Here is a 17564-nt window from a genome sequence, read left to right on the forward strand (position 1 = left end):
CATAGGACTGAGCAATCACACTCTGGTATTTTACCCAAATGAGTTGAAAACTTATGTACATATAAAAACCTGCACAGGAATGTTTATAGCAGACTTATTCATAACTGCAAAAACCTGGAAGCAACCAAGAAGTCCTTCAGTAGGTGAACGGATAAATCAACTGTGATATATCCAGACAATGGAATATTATTCAGTGTTAAAAGAAACTGAGCCATCAATCCATGAAAAGACATGGAGGGACCTTAAATGCAAACTACTAAGTGAAAGAAGCCAATCTGTGAAGTCTACGTACTGTGTGATTCCAACTATATGACAATCTGGAAAAGACAAAACTATGGGTACATGAAAAAGATGAGTGGTTGCTAGGAGTTAGGAGGGAGGGCTGAACAGTCAGAGCATAAGGGATTTTCAGGCTGTGAAAATATTTCATGTGGTACTATAATGGTGGATACAAATCATTATACATTTGTCAAAACCCACAGAATGTGTAAGACCAAGAGTGAACCCTAGTGCAAATTATGGACTTGGGGTGATGATGATGTGTAGGTCCCACACTCTGTGTGGGATGGTGATCATGGAAGAGGCTGAGTATGTGCAGGTACAGGGGTGTACAGGAACTCTCTGTACTCTGTCTTCCATTTTTTCTGTGACTCTAAAATGGCTCTTTTAAAAAGTCTATTTTTTAAAGACATAGTTTTTGTTAGATTCATTTAACGATAATTTTATTTATCTGCCTTTGAAATTACCAACGTAAAGTGATCTCCATTTCCTTTGCTCTCCATCCACTTGCTCATTGGTTCTCAATCCTATCTACAAAAGTATCATCATTGAAGACCTCTTAGAAATCCTGGATACAATTTCAAATATCATACCCACAACCATTCAACTCTTCCTTTGAAAATGTGTGTGTATATCAAATCAGCATGTTGTGCACTTTATATATTCTATAATTTTATTTGTCAAATATGCCTCAACAATGCTGGGGAAGAAAAACACAACTGATTTGTTAAGATGAAAAAAAAGACACAAGGAGAGAAAACACTCTTTATGGTGGTCTGAAAGTAGGCAGACAGTTCCAGCACGGTGCAGCATCAGCCTGTGATTTATTTTGCACAAGGTAAAAGAAACTGGCTAGACTCTGCAAGAATACAAAACGGATGAAACACATATCCTCGAGAGATGTGAATGCCTCTTTAGGGACTGGCCGCCTCAGGTAAAAGAACATGTCACATAACAGAAGTATCCAGAGCACTTTATCAAAACCCCTGTGAAATTCTGCTATGAATGAAGCCCATCTTTGTTCAGGACATGTATTTAGCATCGGTATTTGTCTACCTCTAACTTCATGGTAAGTAACATAAAACCCTTCAGATAATCTGAGTTGGTCTAGCAGCGGTTTCCTGAAAAACTATTCCTGCAGGAGTAACAATCTTGATTATAAAATTTATTTTATCGGCTGCATGCACAGTGGGTCTTCTCTGGGTTAGAGCCTCTTTTGAGGCACGAACCATAATTTATTCATCTAATCTGAATTAGGCCTTGCAGGAAATTTTACACACGATCGTTTCAGTAGGTTTTTCTTTCTTTCTTTTTTTTTTCTTAAAGTTTTATTTAATTAATTAATTAATTTATTTATTTATTTATTTAAATGTTTTTATTTATTTTTGAGACAGAGAGAGAGACAGAGCATGAGCAGGGGAGAGGCAGAGAGAGGGAGACACAGAATCCGAAGCAGGCTCCAGGCTCCGAGCTGTCAGCACAGACCCCGATGCGGGGCTTGAACTCACGAGCCGTGAGACCATGACCTGCGCTGAAGTTGGAAGCTTCACTGACTGAGCCACCCAGGCGCCCCAGTAGGTTTTTCTTTCTTAACTGAACATACTTTGTTTATATAGGTCCAATCAGTGATTGATTTTAAGTAGTCGCAGCAGCCTGTGCAGAGTCAGAATAACAGAATTATTCTTCCACACTGAATACGACAGGCTAAGGACTGCATCTTATTGGCATCCCTAATGCCTAGCACAGGTGCTGGCTCAGGGCAAATCTACTCAGTGATTTTTTTTCTAAGGAAACCTTAGAGCTTGGCAACCTCTGGGGACAATTTGGTCTGACCCTTTTATTTTTAAATGAGGAGAATAAGGATCTGAGACGGCCACTCGCTCCAGGGAGCCACGCATTAGTTAGCGGGAGAGCTAGGACGAGGACTTCTTGACAGTGATGTCTCTGCTCCTGCCTATCCAGGAAATGAGAGCCTAGTCCTGCACCTAGCAGAGGCTTTTGAACAAATGGTAGTTTCCTTCCCCTCTCCTTTATTCCATGCAAAGAGAAAACCCATGACACACGATGAAGCTTGTCCACTTTGCACTCTGAGCAAACTAGATTTCTGTTTTAACAGAAGCAAAGCAGTTTGATCCTTTCAGAAGAATCTGAGTATCTGATATCACTGCAGAATCTGTGAATTGCTGTCTTCAGAATCCTTGAGAAGGCCAGTACATGAGTAAAGGGGAGCTAGAAATCTCATTTTAAGAGTGAAACCTGGGGTTCTAATGGGAAAGAAGACAAGAAGTCAAGACTCTTTATCCAATAGTGCACTACGTACCAGGAGCAAGGGTAGGTGGCAGGAATGCAGAGGCGAATAAGATGTGGTCCCTGCCCTTGAGGATCTCACGGTCCCGCGTGCGATATAAATTTCACAAATAAGAAGCAGCTCACTTCCTGAGTGCATAAGGACAAAACCTCCCAGAGGAGATAATATTTGAGCAAGCCCAGGAAGGACTAGGAGGAATTTGCTGCTTAGGCTAGAAGAGTTACAGGCAAAGCAAATGGGCATTAAATAGCACGCTTCAGTCTAGGACTCGTAAGTATGTGAGTGGGGATGTCTGCAGAGAAAGGCAGGGGCTAGATCACGAAGGACCAAAATGAGTATGTCAAGAGTAATCTGTGAGTGATGGGGAGCAACTGAAGGATATTAGACAGGAGAGGAACGTCGTTTGATCGCACATTACAAACGTAAGCGGTGGCAGGGTGGAGAATGAGCTGAAGAACATTAGGACATGTTTACGATAGTTTGGGTGAAAGATGGCAAAAGGGAGTTGGAGCCGATGAAGATTTGGTCTTTGATAGGGAAGGAGCCGAGGAGGAGAAGTAGAGGACGACTCCCAGATTCCAGGCTTTCTCACCGTGCCACAGAACACAGAAAACAGTGACTTGGGGAAGTCAGCGGGGAGCTGGGCAGGAGAAAATCAGAAGTTCATGTTTGGATGTGTTAACTGTTAGGGGCCTTTGTGATGTCCAGACCCCCTTGGGAAAGCTGGGCATCACAGTGACTTACACACAAGATACATAATAATTGAGCCAACCATCCTCAGGGAATCCAGAACCCTGGAAACTCCAGCGTGTAAGGCACAGGCCAGTGGGAAGGAGTCAGATGTGGAGAAGGTGTGGTCAGAGACGTAAGAGGTCAACAGAACTAGCTGAAGGCCGTGTCCTAGAAGCCATGGAATGACCATCACGGAAAGGAGTGAGTGGATGGTTCTTTTTTTCTTTAGTTTTTAAAGATGTTTTTATTTACTTATTTTGAGAGAGAGAGAGATAACATGCATGCTAGCAGCAGAGGGGCAGAGAGAGAGGGAGACAGAGAATCCCAAACAGGCTCTGCACTGTCAGTGCTGAACCCGATGTGGGGCTCAAACCCACAAACTGTGAGATCATGACCTGAGCTGAAATCAAGAGTTGGATGCTTAAGTGAGTGAGCCACCCAGGTACCCCAGTATATGGTTCATTGTACTGAATACTTAGGCCGGGGAGGTGATGTACAGCTTAAAATGTGCCTTTTTTAAAGTTTTGTTTTGAATGTTTTATTATTTATTTTTGAGAGAGACAGAGAGAGACAGAGACAGAGCCCGAGTGGGAGAGGGGAAGAGAGAGAGGGAGACACAGAATCCAAAGCAGGCTCCAGGCTCTGAGCTGTCAGCACAGAGCCCAACGCGGGGCCCGAACTCACGGACCGAGAGATCATGACCTGAGCCGAAGTCAGACGCTCAACCGACTGAGCCACCCAGGCGCCCCTTAAAATGTGCCTTTTGGATTTAGCAGTTACCAAGGGCAGTTTGAGAGAAGCCTGAGGGAAGAAGGCTGAGGGGTAAGTGGACTCTGAGAAAGTGAAGACAGACCATGAACACAGTGCTCTTTTAAGAAGTCTAGCTAAGAAGGAGAGATGTGTGGTATTTTCTGGAGAAAAGGAATAATTCATCATGACATAATATTCTCTTCACATGTAGAAGCAATAAAATCATTCCCGAGCTGACAGGTTATTTTCTTCCAGGTTCCAGTTCAATGTAACAAATATTCACTTCCTGCTCCACACAAGGCCACGAAGCACCCACGCTACACTCCTAAGATACAGTCCCTACTGTGGAGCACTTAGAAGCCTGGCAGAAGGTCCTTCCGTTGAGGCCCAGCTAGCCAGAACCAGAGTGGGGCGGGGTGGTGGCCCGTGTCAAATCTCGTGGTGCTTAGACTGCTCTGAGCACACAGGAGGAGAACCCCAGAGACGACGTGCAGGAGGGCAGGACGCGGGGGCCGCGCAGAACACGGAGGGCTTGCTGGGAGGGCTGGCGATTTGTGAGCAGGGAATGTGCTGCGAGCATCTGAGGGTGATGGGAGGGTGGTCTGGGCCGTGTCTGAGAGGGTTCTTCCACTCACACTGCAACACAGGCCTGCCTGGGAGACACAGGAGGGCCCTCTGCCTATGGATGTACAGGAAAGCAAAAACCAAAAAACCACAAAACCAAAAAAACCCCTTCCCCTCCTCACATTTTAGATTCATATCTTACAGTTAAAACTACCAGACTTTTGAGGTCTCCCATGCTGATTTAATGGCCAGTTTCCTGTGATATTTCTAATATTCCTGCCAAAGCCATGAAAGGAGCGACAAGCAAAGGTATGAATTCGTCTCTAACATGTGATTCTGGTTAAAGCCTGCGCGGCCTGAACTTCTCACCCTGCACTCAAGTGTCAGGGGCTGAAGGTATCTGGCCCCGTCTGCTTAGGAGTGTTCCGGGCGGGGCCCTCAAAGACGGTCTGAAACAAAGTCCCCGAGATTCATCCTGACCCCAGGAATCAAAGGTGAGGGAGAGCAGGGGCTCCTCCTCTCCGGGCAAGGAGCACAGGGCCTGGGAAAGGTCTCCCCACAGCCCTGCAGCTCAGGAGTTCACAAAACCGGCTCTGCAGAGCAGGATGGGTAGCTGTGCCAGACAGACAACTGCGGCATGTAGCTCTGCAAGGGTGGGGTCTTTCAGAAATCACAGGCCATCCAGCAGGAGGGCTTTATGGCGTGTCAGGGAAAAAGCATATGGTCAGAAGTCCACAAGCGGCTGTCACTGGGCCACCGCTGAGGCAGTGAGGGCCGGGCCCCTCTGCTCTGCGGAGCTTTTCACCCCTGCTGCTCTCCCACCAAGCGGTCACACTGTCTCCTCCGGCCCATCGACCCACACACAGCTGTTCCTGGATAGTAGCTGCAGTGTGGGAGGAAACCAGTTAGGCACGGACAGATCTAGCTACAAGAAGAAAAATGAAGTATGTGTATGCTGTCGTCGGGGGAGAGAGGATGTGTGTATGGAACTGTGTGATTTGGAAAGTAATTTTTTTTATTGAGATATAATCGACCCATAACACTGTGTTCGTTTTCGGTGTGCAACCTGATGATTTGATGTGTGTATATGTTGCAAAATGATCACCGCAATAAGTCTAGTCAACATCCACAGCCACACATGGTGACTTTGTTTTCTCATAACGAGAACTTTTAAGATTTAGTCTCTGAGCAGCTTTCAAATATACAATGCAGTATGGTTATTGTATACAATACAGTTATTGTATACAATACAGTCACCAGGTTGTGCACTCCATCCCCAGAAAGCAATTTTAAATCACGTCCTCTAATGATCAAGGACTCAAGGAAGAGTGTAAGGTCCACTGGCAAATCAGTAAGGTTCAACAGCCCAAGAAAAAGAACTTCAAAAACAAAAGATGCAGGTTTTCTTGGACTTCTTTAGTTTGCAGGATTTGATTCAAGTTTTAAATTCACACATGCCTGCATTGGAAAAATCAGATGGGGTGTGCTTGGCCTTTAACTGTTCACAACAACTGCTAATCCAGATAATTTTTCTAGCGAGAGCTGGTCCAAGTTGAAGTAGGGGTCACAACCAGAGGTGCCTCTGAGAGGTTCAAAGGAAAGCAAAGCAAAACCAGGCCAGGGGTAACTGGCGGGCCTCACTCTGGGCCCTAGCATTGGCTCTCAGCTCCTTCCCCAGCCTGTCCTCCACCACATGGGCCCCCATTTTTCAGTCACGGTCCTCTTCAGCTCTCCTCACTGTCCTTGGGGGACATCACTCAGTCTCAGGACCTTCATGCCCACGTACGTAGATGACTTTGCATCTCTGTCTCCGGCTGTGGTCCCTGGCTGGCTGCAGACCCGCGCACCTGACGGCAACTCCTCTGGTCCCAGCCCCTCAGGTACCTCAGCTCACCACACCTTCCCGGGCTCAGACCCTGGCCAGACTCCATGGCTGCTCCCTGCCTCAGGGAAAGGCGCCACCACCCCCAGCTGCTCCAACCGGGAGGAGCCTGGTCACCCTGACTTCCGAGCTACAGCACCTGTAACTCCTAGGTTCTTGTACGGATTAAATGAGACCAATGTATGTTACCAAGCAGCAGTAGACACTCACTAAATGTTAGCCACCGTCATCTGTTATTTATCTGGCAAAGCCAGCCACTTTTAAAAACATTGTTAGGGGCGCCTGGGTGGCTCAGTCGGTTAAGCGTCTGATTCCTGGTTTCGGCTCGCATCATGATCTCACGGTTCGTGAGTTCGAGCCCCACCATAGGCTCTGTGCTGACAGTGCGGGGTCTGCTTGGGATTCTCTCTGTCCCTCTCTCTCCGCCCCTCCCTTACTTGTGTTATCTCTCTCTCTCTCAAAATAAATAAATAAATAAAATATTTTTAAAAACTAAATCAACATCGGGGCGGGCGCCTGGGTGGCTCGGTCGGTTAAGCGTCCGACTTCGGCTCAGGTCATGATCTCGCAGTCCGTGAGTTTGAGCCCCGCGTCGGGCTCTGTGCTGACAGCTCAGAGCCTGGAGCCTGCTTCAGATTCTGTGTCTCCCTCTCTCTCTGACCCTCCCCCGTTCATGCTCTGTCTCTCTCTGTCTCAAAAATAAATAAATATTAAAAAAAATGTTTTTAAAAAGTAAAAAAAAATAAAAACATTGTTAATGTTTTTAATAATGCAATACAAAATATCTAATATATGTAATTAAAAAATAGCAACTCTCCCCTCAATCTGCTGTCCTGTTTTATGGTTTCTTGTGTGTTCTTCTTGGAAGTTCATATACGTAAAAATCATTTTGAGTAGCCGGTTGGAAAAATTTACACAAGAGACCATTTAAAAATACAAGGATCAATGTTTTTCATATATCTGTATTCCATCTACATCTATATCTGAAGTCCTCTATCTCTGACTCTGGCGTGTCTGTACCCCAGGCCTGCCCTATACTATGATGGCTGTGTGCGGGACGGGGGTGGGGATAAAGATATCTTTCCTGCACACTAATTACTTTAAAAAAAAGCTAAAAGTTCAAAATAGGCACAACAAAATGTCATGTGTTCTTGTCTGGATAATCCTGACTGGTCTTTTAGGGTCATTTTTCCAGGAAGCCCTCTCTGAAACCCCTTTCCCTGCATCCGTCCTTACAGCGATCATACCATTTGTCCAAGTAAATCGCCATTACTCGCTTCTCAACCTTGGCACAACTGGCCTCTGGAGCCAGACGATTCCTGCTTATGGGGCTGCCCCGTGCACTCTAGGAGTTTCGGCAGCACCCCCGACCTCCACCCACTGCATGCCAGTACCATCACCCAGTTGTGGGGGGCAAAAATACGTCCCTGGATGTTGAGAGGGGGACAAGATGCTCCTCCCCTTCCAGGCTCAGACCACTGCATTCGCCTGAGACCTGAGGGCGAGGATTCTGTCCTACTGGTCTCTGTGGCCCAGAGAGGCCCTGAAGACACAGCGATGGAACAGAGCCGAAGGAACAAATGAGAAGGGGCTGCCTACTCTCCTGACGGGAAATCACATCTCCTCTCTTCACGGAAGAACAGTGTGCTTTCAACTCTTATTATTACTTTTTTAATTTTTTAAAATTAATTAATTAATTGATTATTTTTTAAATGTAGTTCCATGAAGAATAAAGTAGAGATGCCACCATAATTTCTATCCTTGGGATTTATGAGTCAAAGTCAGGATACCATAAGCAACACAGGCATGTTTGCAAAAATTACCTTCAAAGGAAGATATGGAAAGTATTCCAAGTTGTATTTCACAAGAAGACCTCAGCTCTCCTTAAAAACCCCAGAAGCAGCCTGCCTGGCTTTGAATCCTAGCACTGCAATTCACTAGCTGAGTGGGCCAATTATTTTATACCTCTGTGCCTCAGTTTCCTTGCCTATAAAATGGGAATCATGTTGCTGAGAGCCTACTTTATAGAGCTGTTATGGAATTAAATAACTACATATTTGTAAAGTGCTTAGAGTAGTGCCTGGTACATAGTGAACGCTTTGTAAGAGTTTTTTAAAAAATAAAATCACCACTCACTGGGATTTGTATTTTTCTTATAGCTCAGAATTTTAAAGTGGGAAGTGACCATGATTATCCTGTATCCTTCCCTCAATGATTTGTCCAAGGTGTCAGTCCAACTAATTGTCACATATTATTATATGACATAACACAATACATAATACTGTACATTTTCTGTGATAAATATTCTAAAAGGGAAAATATTTAAAATATATCTCAATATTCATAAAGACTACCATTATTTAATATTATTATGTTATGTAACATACTCAAAGATGTGCATTTGTGTGTAGAGGTAAATCATAAACCTCATTTTTGTCAGCACTCCCCCTCACCTGCTGCCTGCTGCACACAAAAACCAGGGTCATTAATTATCCTTTTAAATACAAAGGGCAGTGATAGACGCACTCTATCATCTGAATCAATTCCATATCTCCACGAAATGGTACCGAACAAGGTAATGCCCTGTTTTATACATGATACAATTAGCTAGTATTTATTAACATAAGTTACGCGGATGGTGTACTGGCCTAATACTAAATTAGAAGCTCAGAGATCACTTGAGCATCAAGGCCCTATGTTATCGGTCTGAGCGAATATCGTAAACCAAAATGCTAATAGAACATATTATCCTTAAAAGTCTCATTTAGGGACTTCCATTTGCTGCAATTTGCTTTAAAGGTGACAAACTTTTCAAGCTATTATTGACACCTTGGCTATTCCTACATTCTGATACGGTTAACAGTTTCATCTAGTTCATCTAAGGTACTTAGATTTGCAAATATCTTTTCGTTGCTCACAGGGGAAAATATTTTTCAATTAGGAATCAAATCAAAGAACATCAAAACAAAATTATAACTGTGGTTGCTAAAATGAGAAGCTGCACTACTCTAATTTGCAGTAACAAATATTTACAGAGCGCCTACTATGTGCTGGGACTGTCGGACGCAGAAGCAATGGTAAGGCATGGTTGCCATCCTGGAAGTTCACACTGCCAGCAGACACAGCAAACCTGTACAGCGTTCGAGACCGAAACCTGGGAGCTCCACATGTATGTGTTCTGGGCCACGCATGGGTCCTCCTTGCCATCAATACCCTCAGTACGATACGTTTTCCCAACCGATCAAAAAGTGAACTCTGTTCAACAACTCACTAAATGTCATTAGGACCCAGGATTAACTGTCTGTCTACACAGGTGAGACACGTCCAGAAAACCAACGGTGAGTAAAAATTCTTGTCGTGGGTAACATTTGCAGGAGACTTTCAGCCCTCCTGTCTTCATTTGTTTACCTGGCAGAAACCTGGCAGAAACCTCTGGCTGCGGTTTCCTTTGTGATCCTGCATTAGCTCCGAGCTTCAAATATGCATGACAAACGCAAAGCTTAAAAATAAAATAGGAGACCAACTCTCATGCTGTGTCTATAGTGCACCAGTGAGAAAACGTATAAAATCCCGACCCCTTACTGCTCTGCAGGCATCAATCATTACATTCCATGTGAGTGGGCGAGTGTCTAATTAACCACTCATCGATCTCAAAGTTTTATAAGTGCTGTCGCTCCCCGCAGGCTGGAGTTCTTCCTTCTGCCTGCGTTCCGCTATTTGCTACCTTGGCAATCGGTGTCCTGGTGGAACTTGTAATGAAGGGAACAAACTCCACACGGGTCCCCTTTAGCCAAGCCACCGCCGTCTGCCTCCTTACTGTGCCTGCTTCCTTTGATCCACCTTGCTGGGACTATTCCTTTGGCCTCCACTCCACCCACCACTCCTACGCCCCAAGAACCTCAGCTCACACACTTGCAGCCAAACACTGTTCTTACCTCATAATATTTTTGGAGACATAGTTATCATAAGACTGATTCCAATTATAACAACCTCCTGCCGCTCTCGCCATTTTTACACAAGTTGGGCCCCTGTGAAGAACACCGTGCTGTCTGGCATTGCTGCACTCGCACGTATTTATGCAGCAACACCTTTTGGGGTATGTCTGCGCAGGTCCTGCCGTGGGCTGCAGCGGAGAGGGCTCACGGGCTCTACAAGAGAAGGCTTCCTGATTTTTCTGGCTGACACTAATAGCACTATTCAGAACTGTCTATCTCGAAATGATTTCACATTCATTGTACTAGGTCATCTCTATAATGTGTCTGAAAGGCATTTTTAAAAATTTTATTTATTTATTTATTTATTTATTTATTTATTTATTTATTTTTAAACGTTATTTATTTATTTTGAGAGAGAGACACAGAAAGCAAGCAGAGGAGGGGGCAGAGAGAGAGGGAGACAGAGAATGCCAAGCAGGCTCTGTGCTGTCAGTGCGGACAGAGCCCGACGTGGGCTTTGAACTCATAAACTGTGAGATCATAACCTGCGCAGAAACCAAGAGTCAGATGCTTAACCAACTGAGCCACACAGGTGCCCCATGAGAGGCATTTTTTTTTTTTAAGAGTCGACTTTGATGGAAAAATCCAAAACTTAGTCAAGGCATCTCAGATCACAGGCAGCAGTGAATAGATAAGGATTTACCACCCAACTGTATGAGATGCAAAGATTGGCCCACTTAGCCATGTCAGCAGTAAACACAGCTGAACAATCAGAGATAGTCTTTGCCCCTGCAATCCTGTCTTGAAAATATGTACTATAATTTTTATTTTTGGTTTACAATGTAATCCTTTATTTATATTTCAAAATAAAATTTTAGATATCTATGATGAAGCTACTAGGAAGTAATGAGTGAGTTTAGAAGGACTATAGAATCCAAGGACAATATATAACAAAAATTTACATGATGTTAATTGAGCAATTGGAAATTGAAATTATAAAAAAAATCTGTGCTATTTGCAATAGCACCACAAAACATGAAATTCTTTTTTTTTTAATTTTTTTAAATGTTTGTTTTTGAGACAGAGAGAGACAGCATGAACGGGGGAGGGTCAGAGACAGAGAGGGAGACACAGAATCCGAAGCAGACTCCAGGCTCTAAGCTGTCAGCACAGAGCCCGACGCGGGGCTCGAACTCACGGACCATGAGATCGTGACCTGAGCCGAAGTCGGATGCTTAGCCGACTGAGCCACCCAGGTGCCCCACAAAACATGAAATTCTTAAGTACTTTTGAGGATGTGTAGTATCCATATGTTGAAAATCACAAGTCAGGGTTGAAAAAAAATCAAAGGAGACCTAAATAAATAAATACATTGTATTTATAAATCAGAAGATTCAGTACTGTTAAGATGTCAATTCTCCCCAAACTGATCTATAGAGTCAACATAATCCAAATCAATATTCCAGAGCGTTTTTAAAATAGATATCAACAAGATGTTTTAAAAATTTATATGAAAAGGCAGAGGAACTAGAATAACCAAAACAATTCTGGCAAAGAAGAACCAAGTTGGAGGACGTATATTATTGGATTCCAAGATATACATAAAGCTAAGTAATCCTGTGTCATATTGATGAAGGATTAGACATACAGATAAATGGAACAGAATAGATAGTCTAGAAATATATTTACACATACATGGCCAATTGATTAACATTACAGGTGCAAAGGCGATTTAATGTGGAAAGTATAATTTTCTAATATGGTGTCGAACCAATGGGACATTGATGTGCAAAAAAAATCTTGATCTATACTTTGTACCTAATAAAAAATTAACTTTAAATGGACCATTGAATTTGATGAAAACATAACACTAACATCTCCAGAAGAAAACAAAGGAGAAAATAGTTGCGACCTTATGTTAGGGAAAGGTTTCTTAGGACTAAAAATATGGAAAAAAATGATAAACTGGATTTAAGCAAAATTTAAAACTTCTGTGAAAGACACTGTTAAAAGATCAAAAAGACAAGCTACAGACTGGGTAGAAAATATTACAAAACCCATATCTGACAAAGGATTTATATCTAGAGCATATAAGGAATTCTTAAAAGTCAAAAATAAAAAAACAAACAACCAAATTTTAAAATGGGCAAAAGACTTGAACAGACACTTTACCAAGGAAGATACAGGTATGGTAAATAAGCACATGAAAAGACATTCAACATCATTACTCATTAAGGAAATGCAAATTAAAATTCTAATGAGTTAATAACTGTAGACACCTATTAGAATGGCTACAAACAAAACAAACAATACACGCCATGGGGATGAAAGGCATAGCATAGGGAATATAATCAATGGTATTGTAATAGTGTTATATGGTGACAGTTAGTAGCTACACTTGTGATGAGCATGGCGTAATGTATGGACTTGTTGAATCACCATGCAGTACATCTGAAACTAATGCAACGTTGTGTGTCAACTATACCTCAATAACAAACAAAACAAAAAGTGACAGCACCAAGTGGTGCCAAAGATGTGGAGCTACTGGAATTCTGATACATTATTGGTGAAAATACAAAGTGATATGATCACTTTTGAAAAGCCTGGTGATTTCTTAAGAAGTTAAGATACAGTTATCAAATGGACCCTGCAATCCCATTCCTAGGATTTTACTTAAAAGAAATGAACACTTATGTTCACACAAAACCCTGAATATGAATGTTTATAGTTGCTTTATGACCACCAAAACTGATGACAACTCAAATATCCTTCAGCTGGTGAATGGACAGTGTAGAATGCCATACGATGTAATACTACCCAGTAATGGTACTGATTGATACACCAACAACGTGGATGAATCTTAAATGTAGTACACCAAGTAAAAGAAGCCAGGCTCAAAAGGCTACATATTGTTTGATTTCATTTATATGGTATTCTGGAAAAGGCGAAACAACAGGTACAAAAACAAGATCAGTGGTTGCCAGGGGTTTGGGGGGAGGGCTAGAGGCTGATGATAAAGGGGAACCAGGGAATTTTGGGGGGTGATGGAGCTGTTCTTTATCTTGGTTGTGGTGGCAGTTACATGTCTACAGGCATTCGTCAATTCTCAAAAACTGTTCACTCAAAATAGTGAATTTTAGTTTGTACGTTTATATGACACTTTGACTTAAAGCATATGGGGAAAAATGATAATGCAATATAACATAATTAAGATACAGAAATTATTTTTTTTTAATGCCAGCTAGTAAAAGTCTCCTTGGTTAACACTAAGAGGGAAAACTCAGAAGGAAGTGCTATTGGAATAGTTCTGGTTTGAGTGAAATCTCCTGAGAAGGGAAATGTCTTGCTTGGGGTGTACCTCCGACATCCTGAAGAGAAAACACTCTTTTCCAATTCATGACCTTTAAAAAGTTGCAATCAAACCATCCATTCCTCTCATAAACGCTCACAAAGGGCATTTTGTGCCATTTATTTTGTGCCATTATTTGTTTTCTAGTCCAAATAGCCTGTTCCTCTAATTTGTGATTTCAAGAGTTCTTTGCTCTTTTACACACTTAAGCAAACCCACAGTACTATTTTCCTTAAACATTCAGAGATCAATTCTTAATGCAAATCTATTTTTTCTTCATATAGGAACCACAGAGCAGATACAAAAATATGTATGTCTGAAGACTCAGAAAGTCTAAGGTTATTTACACACTGTCCTAACATACCTTGGTCTCTCTTATCTTTTTTTTTTATCTTTAGCTATTTTTGACAGCAAGGGAGACAGAGAATGAGTGGGGCAGGGGGTGGGGGCAAAGAGACAGGGAGACACAGAATCTGAAGCAGGCTCCAGGCTCAGAGCCCGATGCAGGCCTCCAACTCACAGACCGAAGTCGGATGCTTAACTGACTGAGCCACCCAGTCGCCCCAGTCTCTCTTATCTTGAAAAAAGTTTTGCTCATCATTGCTTTCTGATTAAACTACCATCCTTCTATGTCTATGCAGAATGTGCTAGAATGAACACTGGATTGAAAACTGTAAGTATTGCGTTTTAAGGTCAATTCAACTCCTAACTAGCTGTGTGGCCATGGAAAAATGACTCACCTCCTGTAACTACTATTTATCTCCATCCCTGACCTCTCTCCAGGGCCTTCGTTAAGAAATTTCAAATTCCTGCAGACACATACTGTCTCTCATGCAGCATTTAATTGTTCGTGGATACTGGTTACATTGGCATCATTTCCTATCACTCAAATTACAATTGTTACTTATCTGTTCATGTATTCATGCTTTATTTCTTCAACTAGACTTCTCCAACCAGATTATAAATCCTTTGAGGAGAGGGAATTCCTCATTTACATCTTTATTTTTATCTAGCATCTATCACATAGCAAAGACTAAATATTTCAGGTTGCTGATATAATCACTTGAGCTTATATCTTCTAGTTTGCTCATATAATCACTTGACTTTGCAAAAAATACAGCCAAGTTTGACATACTCATGGATTTTTTCGGGATCTACTCTGTCCACTCATGCTGTGGCCTCCCCTGCTAACCAATCCATCCCTGACCCCAATCACCACAGTCTATGGAGTCATCTTAGTTTTTTCATGGCACTGAACAGTCTCTGAGTTAACATCTCCCTGTTATTCTCTTTTTCTCTCACTGACTCTCTTTTTCTTTTTCTCAATGTATTTTCTGAAGCCTCTGACTAGGATTTAAGCTTCATGAAACCAGGGACCAATCATGCTCACTGTGGTAGAACCTGGACCCATGCCTGGCATATAGTAGGCACTCAATAAATACTTATGATAGAGTCATTGAACTTGCCCCTCACTACAGTGATACCTATTGGAGACTGCACAATTGAAACTAACAAAAATATTTCACCTAATTTACCTGTAAAGAGGTTCTACAAGGTCCTTTTCAAGAAACTCATGATCATTCTTGACAGCCACAATGTTGATGGGAAATTGGGAATCTGAAAAAAGAGAAAGAGAAACAAGGGAGATTATGAGTCTTGTTTTTATCTGAATGGGCACCAATATCTTTCGACCACCATGTTTCTGTACACATGACTGGTCCTGGCAGTTGCTTTCCCATCATTGGGTGTGTTGGTAATGTTTAAGATAGTGGGCAGTTTTAGTTTTATCAAATAAGTGCTTTGAAGGATATAAAAGAAGTCCTTGGATAGGAGTGAATATTAAGTGCCTGCATTTTTGTGGTTCATCATAATCACAGACATTAGCCTATCTATATGAAGAGTTTTTATACTCTCACACTTAACATCACTGACTTTTATCTTGATCAGTTCATGAAACACTTAATTTGGGAGATTTTTTTTTTTCTTTAGAAAAGAAATTTCCAAAAATACCCGAAACTCAGTGGCCACAAAAGTGTTCTTTTGCAGCAAAATCTTGAGCCACTTTAGAGTATCAGCAAAATACTCAAACAACTGATTCTATCCAAAGAGATAAATTCCAGCATCATGATTTTTCTCCCACAGACTGACTATTCATGCCAACTTTGGAGGTCAAGGGCCACGCTCAAGATGCAGTGTTAATGTTAGGTACCTTATTCACAGAGATGAAAATCTGGGGATCATTCTAATAGAGGCCATGGTCAGACCTAACAGACAATGTCAAATCATTACCACTATCCTGCCATTCTTTCTCTTTCTCATTTTATACTTTGCACTGCCTCCACCTTGCCAGTCATAATAAATCTAAAGGTATCTAAATCTTAATGTGAGTTGGAAATCGAAACAGTCTCTTCTGGTGATAAAAGTAATGTGAGTGAATTCCAGATGGTGCTGGAATGAAGACTGTCTTGTTCTGCTCGAGAGGGAGTGTGTGTAGTAATGAGAAACACAGACACCACAGCCCAGTTGCCTTGGCTTTGAGTCCTGGCACTGCTAATCTCTAGATGTAGAACTGGGTACAACTTACCTAACCTCTTCTGGGCTTGTGTTTCCCCATCTGTAAAAAGGGGATGATGATAATTATAATACTTAACCTATAGTGCTGAGAATATTAAATAAGTGGTTATAGGTAAAGTGCTCTCAGCAGGACCTGGCACACAGTATGTTCCAGGTAAGTATTTGCTCTTTCTTATTATATTTATTCAATGCACATGGCTTAAATACAATTTGACAGGCTCCTTTTACTTATGGCACATTCTTTTTCTCTAGAAAGGAAATTTCCAAAAATAACCAAAGCTCAATGGCCTCAAATGTTTTCTTTTGTAGCAAAATCGTGAGTCACTTTAGAGTATCAGCAAGATATTCAACTAACTGATTCTATCTAAAGAGAAGAAATTTAATTTACTTCTTAGCCATTTGTAGACACTTCATATTTAAATTGCAAGGTATTTTGGGGCACCTGGGTGGCTCAGTAGGTTAAACGTCTGACTTCAGTTCAGGTCATGATCTCATGGTTCGTGGGTTCGAGCCCCACATCGGATTCTGTGCTGACAGCTCAGAGCCTGGAGCCTGCTTTGGATTCTGTGTCCTCCTCTCTCTCTGCCCCACCCCTGCTTGTGCTCTGTGTTTCTCTGTCTTTCAAAAATGAATAAACATTAAAAAAATAACAAAAATAAATAAATTGCAAGGTATTTTGAGTTTACAAAGAGAGTTCACATTATAGGAGAAAACACACTGCATTAAGACTTAAGAGACTACGATTTTAATTCTGATTCCTCTGCCTTTTAATGTTGAAAAAGTCATTTAACCTCTGGGCCTCTCTCTCATCATCAGTAAATTGGAGGGGGTGGGAGGGTGGGAGTAGCGTTCTTTAGACCAAAATTATAAAACCCTCCTTTATAAAAACTTGAGTCAGAGACTCTAGACTTCAAAGCACATATTGAGATATGCTCTCCTTCATCCACTGAATTTAAGTTACAGAAGTAGAATACGGGTTTTATATGTGTGTGTGTGTGTGTGTGTGTGTGTATATATATATATATTATATATATGTATATATATATAATATGTATATATGTATATGTGTATATATATGTTCTATGTATATGCATATGTATATATATATACACATATATATGTATATATATATATACACACACATACATATAAAACTGAGCTTCCAGGTGAGTGAATGAGAGTCACCAGTGA

The 17564-nt window shown here is 41.7% G+C and overlaps 1 protein-coding gene across 4 annotated transcripts in view; it reads right to left on the reverse strand.

Annotated features, from left to right (window-relative positions):
- Positions 1–17564, reverse strand: part of STARD13 (StAR related lipid transfer domain containing 13) — a 235703-nt gene that overhangs the window by 44292 nt on the left and 173847 nt on the right. For 3 of the 4 annotated variants that reach the window (XM_042998133.1, XM_042997960.1, XM_042998016.1), the window contains exon 3: positions 15335–15416. In XM_042998133.1, the coding sequence (XP_042854067.1) occupies positions 15335–15416 (82 nt within the window). Of the gene's footprint in view, positions 1–15334; positions 15417–16383; positions 16404–17564 lie in introns of those variants that run through there. The other variant, XM_042998083.1, reaches the window with a different exon arrangement.

Source organism: Panthera tigris, chromosome A1 (assembly GCF_018350195.1).
Source record: "Panthera tigris isolate Pti1 chromosome A1, P.tigris_Pti1_mat1.1, whole genome shotgun sequence".
Taxonomy (NCBI): Eukaryota; Metazoa; Chordata; class Mammalia; order Carnivora; family Felidae; genus Panthera; species Panthera tigris.